Source organism: Papio anubis, chromosome 9, assembly GCF_008728515.1.
Source record: "Papio anubis isolate 15944 chromosome 9, Panubis1.0, whole genome shotgun sequence".
NCBI lineage: Eukaryota > Metazoa > Chordata > Mammalia > Primates > Cercopithecidae > Papio > Papio anubis.
In genome coordinates this window covers 1,373,818-1,390,298 of record NC_044984.1, presented here as the reverse complement: position 1 = coordinate 1,390,298, position 16,481 = coordinate 1,373,818, and the positions used below count along the sequence as shown (strand labels likewise).

General features: G+C 40.2%; 1 protein-coding gene across 16 annotated transcripts in view; it reads right to left on the bottom strand.

Moving 5' to 3' along the window:
* Positions 1–16,481, bottom strand: part of ERC1 (ELKS/RAB6-interacting/CAST family member 1) — a 535,673-nt gene that overhangs the window by 134,470 nt on the left and 384,722 nt on the right. For all 16 annotated transcript variants that reach the window (XM_009217664.4, XM_017945570.3, XM_017945565.3 and 13 more), the window contains one exon: positions 7,959–8,103. In XM_009217664.4, coding sequence (XP_009215928.2) covers positions 7,959–8,103 — 145 coding nt within the window. The remainder of the gene's footprint in view (positions 1–7,958; positions 8,104–16,481) is intronic.

Here is a 16,481-nt window from a genome sequence, read left to right as displayed (position 1 = left end):
GCTTGCAGTGAGCTGAGATCCGGCCACTGCACTCCAGCCTGGGTGACAGAGCGAGACTCCGTCTCAAAAAAAAAAAAAAAAAAAAAAATAAAAAAAAAAATAAATGCTCTATAGCCAAAATAAATAAATAAATAAAATAAAATAAAAAATAAAAAGAAGAATAAAAAATAAAAATAAAAATAAATTCACGAATGAATTTGGAAGTGGGTCCTCCATCCCTAGCCAACCTTCAGATGACTGAATACCAAGAGCCTGACTGTAAACTCATAAGGGACCTCGAGTCAGAACCACCTGCTAAGCTGCGTGGAGATTCTTGGCACTCAGTCACTGTGTGAGAAAGTAACGATTACTTTAAGCCACTAAGTTAAGAGTAATTTTTATGCAGTAATAGATAACTAACAGATTCTGGCATAACTGGGAATGGGGGTAACACTGTAACAAAACTTCAAACGCCAGCGTGGCTTTGGAGCTGGGCAGTGGGCGGAAGCTGGAAGACTTGGAAAGATTCTGAGGAGAGCACTAGTGCAAACCTCAAGTGCCCTGAATTTTGGCTGTTTGCTGAAATGGGGGTTTTCAGGAGGCTGCCACTGGATCTTAAAGGCAAGCGAAGAACTTGTTACTCGGATCGCTGATATGCGGCCAGAACGTTAGCAACAACGTCACCTGCAGCTGTGTGGAAAGTGGAGAATGTGCTGAATGAACTGAGAGATCCAGCTAAGTAGATTTCCAGTTAAAGTGCTGAAGGTGTGGGCCTGGTTTCTTCTTGCTGCTTATGGCAAAATGTGGGAGGAAAATACACTAGTGTGGCCACCCCAAAGACAGCTTAGCATGGCCCTTTTATGTATTTATGGGAATTTACAAACACGGCATAAATCTAAAATACATATATTTTAAAAATTCCGTATGTGTATTACAGCAACAAACTGAAAGTGAAAAATCAGACCAAAATATCACACAATATACTCCCTAGATTAGTCAATATTTGACCTGCAAGTAGCGTTCCTTGTGATGTGCTTCCCTTTGATAGTGTATTTGTCAAAACCATGAAGCCCCTAATGATAATGATAGGTATAAAATACCCTAACTATGCGATTTATTTCAGGATGTCATCTGAAGGCTCAGATGCAATAACATAACAGTCAACAAGGTACACCCTACCCTCATATTCCTTAAATCTTAAGTCTTAACTTTCTGCCTCTGTAAGAAAATTTAGTCCTCTGTTGGTTCAGAACATAGGACAGAGGAAAGGAAGGGAAAGTAGTTAATAAAACTGACTAGCCACGTCTCTCTATTCCATATGACAATACGGAATAATGGCAACTTGAGATTTTACGTCATGTATGTGGCTTTAAAGGTTGATTCTCCATTATTCTTATTGGCAAGAAGCTTCCATCATGGATTTCATTTCTAAGGAAAAGGCTTTAAATCACTAAGTAGACTACAGACAGGTCTATTTGCTTGGCTTGTTGGGCGAACTTTTCACATAATTTTTTAACAGAATAAGTCCCAAAAGGTGATTTTCATCTAACTGGGTTCATATTAGATGATTAGTATGTCTTCACAGGATTTTAGCTTCGTTCAAAAACAATTCATGTATACTACAGAGAGCCAACAATCAGTTTGACATGTAAGAATCCAATTATTTATTGTCTTCCAGCTTGGTGGTCCTAAATATTGCTCGAATGGGGAGTGGTCAGGACCCTGGGCTAAGAATTTGAAAATCAGATTTGAGCGTTTTTTTTAAAAAAGTATGTGACCCCTACATTCTTCAGATCAATGTTAAGCCAGTTCTTCCCAAATTTTAGTAAATAAGAACAAATCACATTTTTCACATACAAAACAACTTATATTCTTCACTCAAAACTCTGAGATAGTAAAGAAGACACATTTCAAACCAGCAAATGACTTGAGTTTGGCTGGAGAAGAATTAATAACGAAACTGCATTTTCTCTCATGAAAGCTGTGAGCAAAGCACATGTCCACCAAAACTGAAAGCTGAAACGATACTATTTTACTGTTGTCATAACCCTAAGTTCCAAACAAAGGGAGTTTACTGAACCTTCCAAAAGGTATTCACCTTTGTACCAATAAATAATAAGCCTGGGAAATTTTCGTCCAAATAATGATTTATTTGGAAAGTTCCAAGTGCCTACAGTGGTGATGATAAAAGTGTCTTTTCAACCACAACTTCATAATTAGTACACCATGCTACTAGAGTAGACAGTAGCCTTTAATGCCACGAGGAGGAAAAGATAGATGATACACAGTCATTTAAAGGTGGGCCAATGGCAAGTCCTATATCATGTGAGAAAAGTTAAAGTCAAAATAAGAAAGGCATTAACCTATATACATTTTCTATTCACTAACAACGAAGGAGCAAAATAACCCTAAATAAATGAATCAAAAGACAGTGAGTCCATCTTAGGGGACAAATTGTTTCTGAGTGGGATATGTGGACAGAGCATTGAATCTGTTATTACGGTAACCAGCATTCTAACAGGGATGGGGAAGTGTGAAAGCATGTACAAATGTGGGTTCACAGATGCGTGAATGTGTGCCAGAACGTCTGCTAGACTGCAGAAACAGCCAATTCAGAGCATAGGCTGGGTTTCCCGACCTACTTAGCGAATGTCAAAGTACTCAACTTTACCTGATGAAACAACAAGAGTAAAGGTATCATACGAGGCATCATATGCAGTGCCACGAGAGACTAAAAATTGTTAACTAGAGAGTGGACAGAAGTTAATAAAAGACAGGTACACAAAATATTATTCACTTGATTCAGGTATTTTTTCATACCATACCTACTGAAAGTACTTGGGGCAACAGTGAAATACTCTTTCCATCAAGAACTTAGTGATTAGGGAAATAAAGCAGTCTTCGGAGGATTAAGCAAGTAAAATACACATAACACAGTAGAAAACTACTCTATGAAAATGCTTGACTGAAGAATACAGGATCGTTCCCAAGACCAACTGGATCACCTGATGTAATCTCAAGGAAGTAGTGCTGGGACGACGGGAGAAAGACCTCGTGTACAGAAAGGTGATGCTCAGCCTGGAACAGGGAAAAGGGAAACCCAAGGGAAACAAATCACACCATTTCTTTTTTGTTTCTGGTTCTTTATCGACAGAGAGGGGAAGGGCTGGAGTATAAATAGATACCCTTTTCTGTCTCTCAGGGAAACAAACGAGTATCATAAAAACATAAAATAGCATTGTTTGTATTATTCTAATTCTAATACAATCTAATTACCAACCATCTGGAATCTTCACATAAGATGGTAAGGGTGAGAAGAGAATCACTTCTAATTCTGGGTCCACCACTTAGTCTTCATGGAAATTTAGCCACAATTTTAATGTTTTTGGGTCTGAAGTGCTTCCTCTACATAACGAAGACACTATCCAGAGCTGTGGGGAAGATCCTGTGATAGGAAGCCCTTGTGCCCCGCACACTGCAGTCAAGTGGTGCGTGGTGGCCATTGTTGTCACTGCTCTATTTTCACAGAATTATGAAAAGTTATACTACTCGGGGATATTTAGAACAGGCAGGTAACGTGGAAAATCGCAGAACTAGAAGGCGAGTGAGATGGGATGTATGCTTGGGAGTTATCATTTTCCTAATGTTGAGGACTTCAGGCAGATGGGCATTTAAATGTTCTTCAGTGACGAAAATTTAAAATTTAAGAAAGACATATTAGAATTTAGAATTATTTTTTAAAAATTCTATATTAGAGTCATATCATTAAAAAGAACAGGTGGAAAAAAGGAAGGATAAAAAGTAACTCTACCTCTTTTTCCTAACTGCCCTGATAAATACGTTCTTCCTCAGAGGAGTGGAACACCATGTGCTAGTTGTGTAATTCTGATCACTATGTGAGTCTGCACATTTAAATAAAGTGGTTAGAAATAACCAAGAATTAGAGCCAGGCTGGGGGCGGTGGCTCACGCCTGTAATCCCAGCACTTTGGGAGGCAGAGGCGGGTGGATCACGAGATCAGGAGTTCAGGATCAGCCTGGTCAAGATGGTAAAACCCTGTCTCTATTAAAATTACAAAAAATTAGCCGGGCATGGTAGCGGGCACTCGTAATCCCAGCTACTCAGGAGGCTGAGGCAGAGAATTGTTTGAGCCCAGGAGGTGGAGGTTGCAGTAAGCCAAGATCGTGCCACTGCACTCCAGCCTGGGCAAAAGAGCGAAACTCCGTCTCAAAAAAAAAAAAAAAAAAAAGCATGAGAGCCATGCTTCCTGAGACTACCCCTCCCTCATTGCACTGTGTGTCACCCATGGCACAGTTCTCACCATGAACAGGGCTATCAGTGATAGAGAATGGAAGTGGGGATTCTAGGCACTTTAGGTTTGCTATCTTACTTAATTTCACGCCAACTCTGTGAGGTAAATCTGAAGTGAATGGGTAAATAAGTTACATAATGTTTGGATGAGCTGCTAAAGCTGTCAGCAGAAAAAGCTGGCAAGGCCAGGACTACCTTCCACAGAATGTGATACGATTTGGCTCTGTGTCCCCACCCAAACCTCACCTCGAACTGTAATCTCCAAGTGTCAGGGGAGGGGCCTGGTGGGAGGTGACTGGATCACGCGGGCAGATTTCCCCTTTGCTGTTGTCAAGATAGTGAGTTCTCACGAGATCTGATGGTTTAAAAGGGTGTGGCAGTTCCTCGCTTGATCGCTCCCTCTCTCCTGCCACCATGTAAGATGTGCCTTGCTACCCCTTCACCTGCCACCATGATTGTACGTTTCCTGAGGGCTCCCCAGCCATGTGGATCTGTGAGTCAATTAAACCTCGTCTTTATAAACCTCGTCTTTAAATTACCCTGTCTCAGGTAGTACTTTAAAGCAATGCGAAAGCGGACTAATACAGAATGTCTGCCAAGTGTCTAGAACAACCAGTGTTTGATGCATTAGCCTGTGAGTTCCTTTAAGACGAGTACTGTGCCTTTGTATCCCCCATGCCTACAAAATACTGGAATCAAAGAATATATTATATGACAATTAATTCTAATGTAGAGGATTACAAAATTATAGTTGTAAATGAGATTATCTAGATTCAAACCAAATCAGTTTAAGTTTGTAGCCTTTACTTTTATACTGTTATAGTCGACTCTTAAAAACAGGAAGAAAGAAAAAAAAAAACAACCCCAGCCTGTCCTGAAAAGCCCAGCCTGCCTATGACACATCTGTGTAGAGCACACAGCGGCAAAACCAGATTTCACACTAGCAACCAGTACAATATGGAGGCTGTAAAATTCTGGAGGTGAAAAGAAGAAAATAATGCTGAGAGAAAGGCCATCTGGTGACAGCTGCTGTGACTAAACAGATTGTATTGGTGCTTTCCAGGGTTCTATCTGAGTTTACACGAAATCTCGTGCAGGGACCTGACAATCACAGCAGGGCTTCTTCATGACTTAAGGTCTGAACACACGGGTTGGCACCCACCACAGAACATCTGGAGCTTGTTAGACAGCCTTTCGTTTTTATTTTTTTCACTGGCCCTGGCCCCTTCCTCTGATGCAGCCTCTCCAAGTGCTCCTTTGCCATGAATGAGTCAAGGAGACAAGTTACCCTGGGGGGGTGGGGGGGTGGTTAGAGGGGATAAGTAAATTGGGACCATATTAGAAGGTGAACCCCAAATCTATATATCCCTCATTGCTTCCCCTCTTTCTGACGACAGGAACCACATGTGAACGCCGAGAGCCTATCAGGCAGCGGCAGCTCCATTTGCTGGAAAGTCTGGTCAATGCTGACGGCTTCCCTGTTAGGAAATAGCCTTTAGATTGAGGCACATTCCAGCAATTCAAGGACTAGAAGCTTTAAATTAAAACAGCATTGATGCCATATCCTCTTTCCAAAACGCCTCTCCCTTGTCCAAAAGTTAGTACACACTCTTGGAGGAATTAAAGAATCAAATGCCTTTGGCAAGACTCCTTCCTTCTTGCTCACAGCATCCAGATACATTCTGAAAGGGCAGGAATGTAAAAGGGAGGCAGGAGATGGCTGTAGGAAGGACTCCTGAGAACTGTTATTATTTTTCTCTGTATACAGGACACATCACTACAGAAAATTCAAGGCATATGGTTTGATATAAAGACACTGAGAATTTCTTAGCTACTTCCTTCTAAGGTTATAAGCTTATTGATTAATTAATTTCCGTAATTTTCTTTTTCTTTTTTCTTTTTTTTTTGAGACGGCGTCTCATTCTGTCGCCAGGCTAGAGTGCTGTGGCGTGATCTCGGCTCACTGCAACCCCCACCTCCTGGACTTGAGTGATTCTCCCGCCTCAGCCTCCCAAGTAGCTGGGACTACAGACACCCGCCACCACATCCAGCTAATTTTTGTATTTTTAGTGGAGATGGGCTTTTACCATGTTGGCCAGATGGCCTCGATCTCCTGACCTCGTGATCCACCGTGCTCGGCCAATTTCCTTAATTTTCACATAACGAAAACATATGGTCTTCAGAGGCCAGTAATCAAAAACCACTGTGAATGAGGTACGGTATTCTGGTCTGCTAGATACTCAATTCTATTTGGTGTCTTAAGTGAAGGGATCATGAACCGCTTAAATCATAGGCCTATGTATTCAAGCCTAACTACTTAAGATAACTGATATTGCTAAATATATAAACTCAGATAGCAGTGAACTCCCTTCTTCAATAATATCCTCCAATTTGCTATGATCAGCCTTGATGAGCCAAATTTCAGTTTTCAACTACTGGATGGATGTCTTTAATAATAAGCACATTCTTCCTATTTTACATAACAGGTAGTCAAAATATTAGATGATGTCCTCTTCTTGCTAAAAGGTATTTTAGGTCCCTGGAAAAGTTTTCTTTCACTTGTGAATGAGCAATGGGTTACTTTTTGCAGGTCAACTATCCATCCTGCCAAAAAAAGACATCTTTTGGTATTTTCTCAGCAAAGTGTAAAACATAAATACATATAAAGTCTATTTCTAAGCAGTTTTAATTTGATCCACAGAGAAAATAACTTCGTTGTTTAAATATTGATTCTTGTTAATGTAAACATTATACCAAAATACCATCAGTTGATGACTGACCTCCAAAAATAGAAAAAAAGAACTTTCTTTACTTGAAAAGCTCTTTCTTGGTCTCACGACTTGAGGGAGAAGAGCACACCTGGTCAGCCAAAACGTACAGACAACGTGACTGGGAATGCAGGAGAAGTCACGGAGGCGGGGACGCGGGTGCTGCGCACAGCCAGGAGCACTCAGTGAGGAGCGCTGAAGCTCAAGCAGGGCTCCAATGTAAACATCCAGCACTCTCCTTATCTTCAAAGGGAAACGTTTTTCCCCATTTTTTTAATTGTGGAAAAATATGTCTAATATAAAACGTTATCATTTTAATGATTTTTAAGTTGATGGTTTTGTGTATTAGGTACATTCACACTCCTTGCAACTATCATCAAAGGGGAAAATGTTAGCTTTTATTTTCACAAACAAAAGGCATTACATGAATATTAAAGCATTAAATTTTGAGAGCATTTAGGCTGGAAAAGAAAAGGGCCAACCTTTGTTCTTATCTTCAGAGCTTACCCAATCCTGAATAACTGAAAATCTTTTCATGAAAATATCCTTAGAGGCTGCTGTCATAGAAATCTTGCTGGATGTTTAAAAAAAAAAAAAAAGCCTTTTCATGTCAAATGGGCTAATTTCACTAATTTCTACAATCCGTTGTACAAAGTTAAAAAACATTCTCACAGAAGACCTGTGACATTGTCCAAAACAGCCCTCTTCCCAAGAATGCTCTGCATTTCCTAGACACAGATTTGTGGAGGTACAAAGTCTCTAATGATGGAAACTAACTAGCTCCAAGGATCAGATGTCTAATAGGAAACAAGAGACCTGAAAGTACAAGCTGGCAGAGACCCGTGGAGAGACGGTGTGAAGGCTGGCCCCACTGACCCTCCTCCTGGCATTTAATAATACCTGCTGCTTAAGCTGCTGTACCAGACGATCCTTCTCCCGCTTCAGTGCAGCCACTTCCTCCTGGGTCTTTTTCTTAGAGGACGAAAGCTCCAAGAGGGCTATATTGGCATCCTTTTCACTAATGGCAGCCAGAAGAGCTTCTTGCCTGCAAAAGAAAGAAAATGCCAACAGTGTGATTTACCCCTTCTAACACTTCTTCGAAGTTACTATTATCATTACCCCCATTTTAAGGGTAATAAAACCAAGAGTTTCAGAGTTTACACAGCTTGCCCAAGTTCACACTTGGAGTCAATGGTACAGCCAGGAATCCCATTCAGGCTAATCTGACTCTACATGTCTGTATCATGTTGTTATATTGCTATCTTCATAAGTTCCCCTATATTAGGCTAAGTGAAATAAGCCAGTCACAGAAGGACAAATACTGCATGATTCCATTTACATGAGGTATCTAAAATAGTCAAACTCACGCAAACGGAGAGAACGGTGGTTGCAAGAGAGAGAGGGGGAAACGGGGAGTTGCTAATCAGTGGGCATAAAACCTAAGCTACGTAAGATGAGTAAGTTCTAGAGATCTGCTGTATGGCGTTCTCCCTGTAATTAACAATACTACACTGTACACTTAAGTGATTAAGAGGGCAGATCCCACGTTAAGTCTTCTTACTACGATAAAATAAAGTTTAAAAAATATTTAGGCCAGGTGTGGTGGCTTGTGCCTGTAATCCCAGCACTTTGGGAGGCCGAGGCGGGTGGATCACTTGAGGCCAGGAGTTTGAGACCAGCCTAAGCGACATGGCAAAACCCCACAAAAATTAGCTGGGTGCGGTGGCACACGCCTATGGTCCCAGCTACTCACTACTCACTACTCGGGAGACTAAGGCAGGAGGATCTCTTGAACCTGGGAGGTGGGGTTGCAGTGAGCTGAGATGGCACCATTATACTCCAGCATGGGTGGACAAACTGAGACCCTATCTCAAAAAACTAAATAAATAAAAATTGTCAACCTTTAAAAAAAAACTGTATTAGTAAGAACTTAGTATTTCATTTTATATTTTAAAAAGAGTTCCTATAGTTGCAGTTGAACTTGAAAAGTAAACAAAGTTACTTTCTGTAAAAATAATCCTGTCACTTACATACTTTATCCATTTAATGTATTCCTTTGATAATTATACTGTAGCTTCCAGACCACTTGAGGCATTACTGACACTGAAAACATTTTCATGCATACCGTGTACAACGAACCGCAAACTTTAATAAAGTGGATATGGAGACACAGCCATCTATTCCTGGTGCATTATGAACATCAATCGTTGTTTCTATCTCATCAATGCAAGTAAGTTTGCAGTTGTGGCTTTACTGGCAATGATCTGCACACTTTGAAACAGTAATTTAAACTTTACAGATTCCTTGTGGTTTAGCTAATAATTACTTTATGGTTTGTGTCCAAAGAAAAAAAAGGTGGATTTAGAGGGGAGGCTGATGTAAGAAATTTACAAAATAATCATAACGAAGTTGGTGAACCATTAGTTTCATAATCCAAAATGCATTTGTCAGCGGCTCATCTTTTATGAAAGAAGACATGTTTGATTTATAGGAACTATATAAGTGGCCTGAGCTTTTGACCTGAGGAAATGCTAAATCTGAGAATGCATTGCCCAAGTTTAACCTTGCTTCTGTCTTTTGTTAAGATAATTGAGCTTCAATAGCAATCATATGGAAGAGTTTTAGTTTAGCCACAAACTGGAAGACTATCTGTCTACTGAATATTCTAATGGCTATTCTTTATTCTGGATGCGTAGGTATACTCAACTCTGAAAGCAAAACTAACAAGTGGAAGATGTATGCTCGGTTTACATCATGGAAATAAAGATCCGTTTCACTGGTTTTGCTGCTGGAAGAGGAGAGAAGGTCCTCGTCGCACTGTCCCCACACTACGTAATTCTAAGAAACAGCAGGCAACTTACACCACGAGGATCCATTCAACACTAAAGGGATAATGACAGTCTAAATATATCCACGGACCACTTGAAAAAAATATGTTAAGTGGCGAAATGAGCTTAAAGGTGAAAGGGTTCAAGATGGTCTAACGATGCAGCTTCCTGTTGATTGCGGTCATCTGTTCCCTTTTGGGAAGCTCGAAGACTGACCAAGCTGGAAGCAGCAGCGTGCTTTCCCAGTAAGGGCGCTACATTTCTGTGCACCAATAGTCAGAATCACACATTCAGTAGCAGGCAAGCAGCAGAAGATGAATGACAGATAAATTATCTAATTAGATTGAAATAGCAGCAGCAGATGAATGACAGATAAATTACTCTATCTAATTAGATTGAAATACCAGCACCTTTGCTGAATGCAAAAGACAAAGGTGATCGGACTTGAGGCCTATTTTATGCTTAAGGAAAATATTGTAATATGACATGGTAAAAATGATTCCATATTGTTGAAGCTTCGTGACTGAATTCCAAACTCTTTCATAAATGGTGTGCTTGGGCAGCTAGTGTGGTACAGTTATTAATCTCTGGGGTAAAATGCCACGTTTGCAAATCACAATATGAAATAACAGATGACAATTTAGATTTCTAATTTCAAAGTTTTAAGGAATGTGACATTGGAGTCTGAGCCACTGGAATAATGTCTTTGTAATAAGACACACAATTGGAAGGATTTTTTATGCAATTCAAATAGAGATTTTATTTCACTGATGCTGTTTCTTTCCTGAGCAGTGATAACATGCTATGGACTATACAGAATCACACTTTCTCTCCTATGACCACAGCTCTCATCCTCCCAAACTTCCCTAACAGACTGTCATGGCTTTGTCCTTTCCATTTAAAACGTATGCTCCCGACATTGATTGCTACATGTATGGGTGCCTAAGAAGGGCAATTCATAGTCAACAGAATAAAATGTTTTGATTATATATTGTACACATAATCATGTGAATTCTGAGTAATGTCTATCTTTGATAGGTATACCAGCTTTTAGGTTTTTCTTTTATTTTCCAAAAGGGACAAAGACAGTATTGTTCGCTTGGTTACAATTCTGGTAAATTTGAAGTGGATACTATGAGGGAGAACCACCTCTTGGAAAAAAAGTGGAGGATAGGCAAGAATGTGAAAGCTAGTAAACAGTAACAGCAAAGACTTTTAGGAAATAAGAAAAATTGTTGTTCCTCAAATACATCCCTTAGAGAGGACGACATGGTATAGTTGAACTTACCTGATTAAGTTTTACAAGGCACACTTGAGAGTGTCTAAACTCAAAAATGTTAAACATACTCTGCTTTTCAGAGGGAATGGAATTCACAACGAAAAAAACAAGCAATTTGAAAAAGAATCTTATTTTAATAGCTGTCTATTCCATATAATTGCTTCTCTGACAAAAAGTATTTTCTGATAAAAGCAGTACACAGTCACTGAAGAAAAACTGAAAGATACAGAAAACTATAAAGAAAATAAAAATTACCAGAAATCATTCCTTTTTATAATTTCTTTTAATCTGAGTCAGTGGTTTGAGATCACCTATTCTAATACTGATATAAATAGTTTAAAGAAATGGAACCTCAGAGGAATTAATCACTGACTTTAAGAGCTTCACCAACTGAAGACCATCCACAGAGAGAGCAGACTTGCTACTGTAGCACATTCTGACTTCATTCCCACGAGTCCCGAGGGAGTAATCCAAGCACATAAAATGTGAACAGCAATTGATGTATGCCACAAGCCCAGGGCAAAATAAGAACTGCAATGCTCTTCTCGTCAAATTACTCTCCTTGTTCTGTTCCCTTCTTTTCCACAGTTAAAAAAAAAAAAAAAAAAAAGGAAAATGTGGACATGAAACCTTTCAAAGCGATTAGTAATCCTCCCACCCGCTGCATGACCAACGTGCACATGACGAGCGTAATGAGTAGGTAGCAGCAGAAATCCAACTTTAAGTCATTACAGTAGTCTATTCACTCTATGCCTGGTGCTTGAAACTACCAGGCCAGTTGAGTCTGCCCTTTGACCTGCAAATTCTAATAGAATCAAGATGTCTCTAAACGGACTCTGCTGCGGCATCTGGGCTTCAGGAAATAGTAGGACCACCTCCTCTACCCCCTTCCCCCCTCTGGGCAAATGTCAGAAACTGGAGGCAAACATCAAAGGCAAATGGAGCTCAAAATGCTTTTGAATAATATTCCTGAATCCTTGAGACCACCACCACATTAGCCTTCCATTGCCAGTAAATAAGAGACCATAATTAGCATTGGAATATGGTGGTTAAAAATCTGAACGAGTCCTAAGTATGTGTGTGCGTTTAACAGAAATGCAAGACACAAAAGAGGAGTATGAATGAAGGGATGTTACCAAGGTTTATTATTCGCTCCTCCTCCAACCAAGTATGCCAAATTGAATGATTGCGTAATCATGTTCTATACATTCTATAATACTGAAAACATCTGGAGAAATACCAGATGAAAACAAGAACAAGGTAAGTAGCTCTGGACATTTTAATGTCACAGACACGTAGGAATAGTTTAATTTACTCTAATTTCAAGATAAATCTGAAATCTAGATTCTCTTGCTGATGGACTAAATAAACCTTTGATTCTGCTGCCTTCCTTGTTATTTAACCAATTAACTATCAAGAGTGAGTAGTAAACTACCAATATATCTCTTCTACTCTTCTATCTCTTCTCCTGAAGATATCCTCTAAGGACTAGATTCTTCAGCTTCCCTTGCAGAGGTTTCAGAGGCTACGGTAGACACACTACTTAAATAAACTCTGAAAACCATAGTCCATGGGACAGCCTCCGTGGGCGGACCTCACTGAAATGCCTGCTCTCGCCATCTTTGGTCCCTGTACATCTTATGTCCTCTGTAGGTCATCTTGATTTAGGTGCCCAGAAATATCTCTTTAATGTAAAATGTCAACACGAAATTAACTTTTCCTTCCACCATAACAAATTACCCTTCTAATGTTAATAGAGCCATCATATTCCTGGATCCACAGGCTGACCACATTTACATCATTTGATTTCTTCTTTGCTCTCACTGGCTAATATCCAAGTTTTGCTGGCTCTTCTTCTCTAATAGTTTTTAATGTACCCACTGTTTTGTATGCGCAGGTCACTCCCACCCTTTTATCTTGGGCCTGCATTATTCTTAGAGCCTCTTCTCTGATTTCTCCATCATTCTATACTGTCCTACTTTTCCAAGGTCACCGTCATTAGGTCTCTGGCCATAGCAAATATTGTGGCCTAATATTCAGGATCACCTACAATTTTTTTACCCATTTCTTCCCTATTGTCTTCCAAGGACTCTGTCATGGAGCTGCTATGTGTTTTCACTTAGGTTTATGTTACGTCCTCTGCCTGAAATGCCTGTAGCTTTCTCTCCTTCAAAATCTGGCTTCTCACTTAACTGCTAATTTCTCTCCATTCAGCATCTTCTTTCAGCACTTATACAGTTTGGATGATATTAACAGGCATTTGCTCTGTAAATGTTTTTTGATTCTTCTACATGGGTAGGGTCTGTTTCTCTGATTATAGTATGTTTATGATTTACCTCTTAAAACTGTTTAACGTTTCTGGTTTATTGGTCTTTCGGTTTATTAGCTCATTAATTTTTTATCTTTTAGATTTTTTTTAGTTGTGGTAAAACACACATAAAATTTACCATAACCATTTATACATGAACCGTTCAGTAAAGTACATTCAGATTGTTGTGCAACCAATCTCCAGAGCTCTTTTCATCTTACAAAGGTGAAACTACACCCATAAACAATAACTCCTCTTTTCCACCTCCCCTAGCCTCTGGCAGTCACCACTTACTTTCTATCTCTATGAATTTGACTTCTCTAGGTACCTCCCGTAAGTGAAATCAAACAGTATTTGTCTTTTTGTGACTGGCTCATTTGACTTAACAAATGATGTTTTCAAGGTTCATCCATGTAGCATGTGGCAGAATCTCCTTTCTCAAGCCTGAACAATATTCCATTGCATGCACATACCACATTTTCTTTATCCATTCATCCATCATGGACACTTGGGTTGTGTCTATCTTTTAGGTATTATCATAATGCTGCTATTTTTATTTTTTTTGGAGATGAAGTCTTGCTCTGTCACCCAGGCTGGAGTGCAGTGGCGCGATCTCAGCTCACTGCAAGCTCCGCCTCCCGGCTTCACACCATTCTCCTGCCTCAGCCTCCCAAGAAGCCAGGACTACAGGCACCTGCCACCACGCCCGGCTAATTTTTTTGTATTTGTAGTAGAGACGAGGTTTCACCGTGTTCGCCAGGATGGTCGCGATCTCCTGACCTCGTGATCCGCCCGCCTCGGACTCCCGAAGTGCTGGGATTACAGGCTTGAGCCACCGTGCCCGGCCTTAACTGAGTAATTTAATCCTTACATCAACCTTATGAAAACTAAAAGCTTTCAAATATTGTTAATGTTCTACATTGCATTAGCCGAAACTGCTTCAGCTTTCTTGTTTTATTTTATTGAGGGCTGCAGTTACTCGACACACTGATCATATCTGCTAGTCTTCACCGTTTGCCCAAAGCCTGTGCTTAGGAATGGCTGGAATACAAACTGCACAAAGACAGGATCTTCGTCTGTTTTATTCTCTAATGTGTCCCAAATGCTAAGAATAGTTCCCAGCACAGAGTGGGCTCATAATAAATGTGTCTTGAACCAATAGCTGCTCTGATTCTGACTTCATTTCTATCTGTTGTGGTGGTTGCCCAGCTGTTCAGTGTTTTCACCTATTCTGAAGCTGTATTTCACCGTACTTTTAAGGCATTTTTTTCCCCCCAGGCCAGTAGCATCCAGGCAAGTGAGCAGAGCGCATAAGGAAGATAAACATAAAAGAAACTACAACTAGAAAGAAAACATGAGCTTTGGGCAATCTACAGTTCATTTAAAGAAAGAAAGACTTGTGTTTTCTCCAACTGAACAGCTGACACCTAGTTCACTAGGTTCAATTCTATACGCCATAATTTAAGAGGGTACAAAAGTAGAACGTATCAAAGGAAGATGACATAGTGGGATTATATAAGGGTATGTTAATCTAAAAAGATTTACTAACATAGCACAATCACTGCTACCAAAATTTTTAAGGTAGGTTTTGCAAAAACAGAACATTGAATCTGTGTTTGTCCACAGGGCACAACTGTCACCAAAGTGGGGGAAGTCATGAAAGACAGAGACTTTGGTTTATAAAAGGAACACTAGTGTATTAATATTTGTTAATAAGTAGAATTGGAAAGCCAAAAAATTATAGATCTTTCCATGACTACCTGTTTAAAGAGATTATCAGAGATACTTTGCAAGTAATTTTGTTTTCAGTGGTGAGACTGTCATTTTCAACTCTAAGATTTTAATAAAACTAATGAGATGAAACAATAAATGGTAAGTGCCAAATATATTGCCTGGGCAGTAAATGCTGAAGTAGTGCAGCAGAGCGGAGTCACCTCAGGCTAAGGACGTGGGAACTGAGACGGGCCCTATTTTGACAGAGCAATAAGAAAGACAGAGTGGCAAGTGTGAAAGCACCAGTCACATGTGAGGACACATCGTAGAACTGGATTAGGGAGTGTCTACAGGGACAGGAAATGGCAGAGAAGCTGAAGAGGTAGCTCTAAATCAGAGTAGGGATGGTCTGGAATGGTGGCCTAAGGAATAAACACAGAATGTGAAATCCTTGAGGGTTCTGACCAGAACCGACAGGCAGAGGGTACACAAAAATGCTGAATGAGAAATGATTTGATTTTGTGCGTAATACAGAAATACCAAAAGTTTTAGAGAAGTAAAGCAAGGTCTTAGAAAGACTGAGCTGAAGGTAATGAGGAGAGATTACAAGGTTCTACAAGGAGAAAGGCCAAGATGCTACTACTAGAGATGTGTTAGAAGTAAAAATCTTTTTTTTTTTTTTTTTTTTTGAGATGGAGTCTCACTCTGTCGCCCAGGCTGGAGTGCAGTGGTGCGATCTCAGCTCACTGCAAGCTCCGCCTCCCGGGTTCACGCCATTCTCCTGCCTCAGCCTCCCGAGTAGCTGGGACTACAGGTGCCCGCCACCTCACCCGGCTAGTATTTTGTATTTTTTTAGTAGAGACGGGGTTTCACCGTGTTAGCCAGGATGGTCTCAATCTCCTGACCTTGTGATCCGCCCGTCTCGGCCTCCCAAAGTGCTGGGATTACAGGCTTGAGCCACCGCGCCCGGCCAGAAGTAAAAATCTTGTATTACAAAAACAATTCCTAAAGAATGAAGAATAAAATGCTGCTGTCTGGCTCCTGGATTGAAGAATTGCAGTTAGGACTCTAAGTGAAAGACTGCTATGCTAGTCAATGAATAGGCAACACAAAATAACTAAAATAACTATCACATTTATGCTTAAATGCTACAAAGAAACTTTCAAAGGTCACCAAATATAGGCTACTTTAGGGCACTGTTCCAACAGTGCACGCTGGGGTCCCGCCTAGCACAGCCTTCCTGCAGCACGATGGCAAGTCCTGTGCGAAGCACCATGTCCAAGTTTCTCATTTGC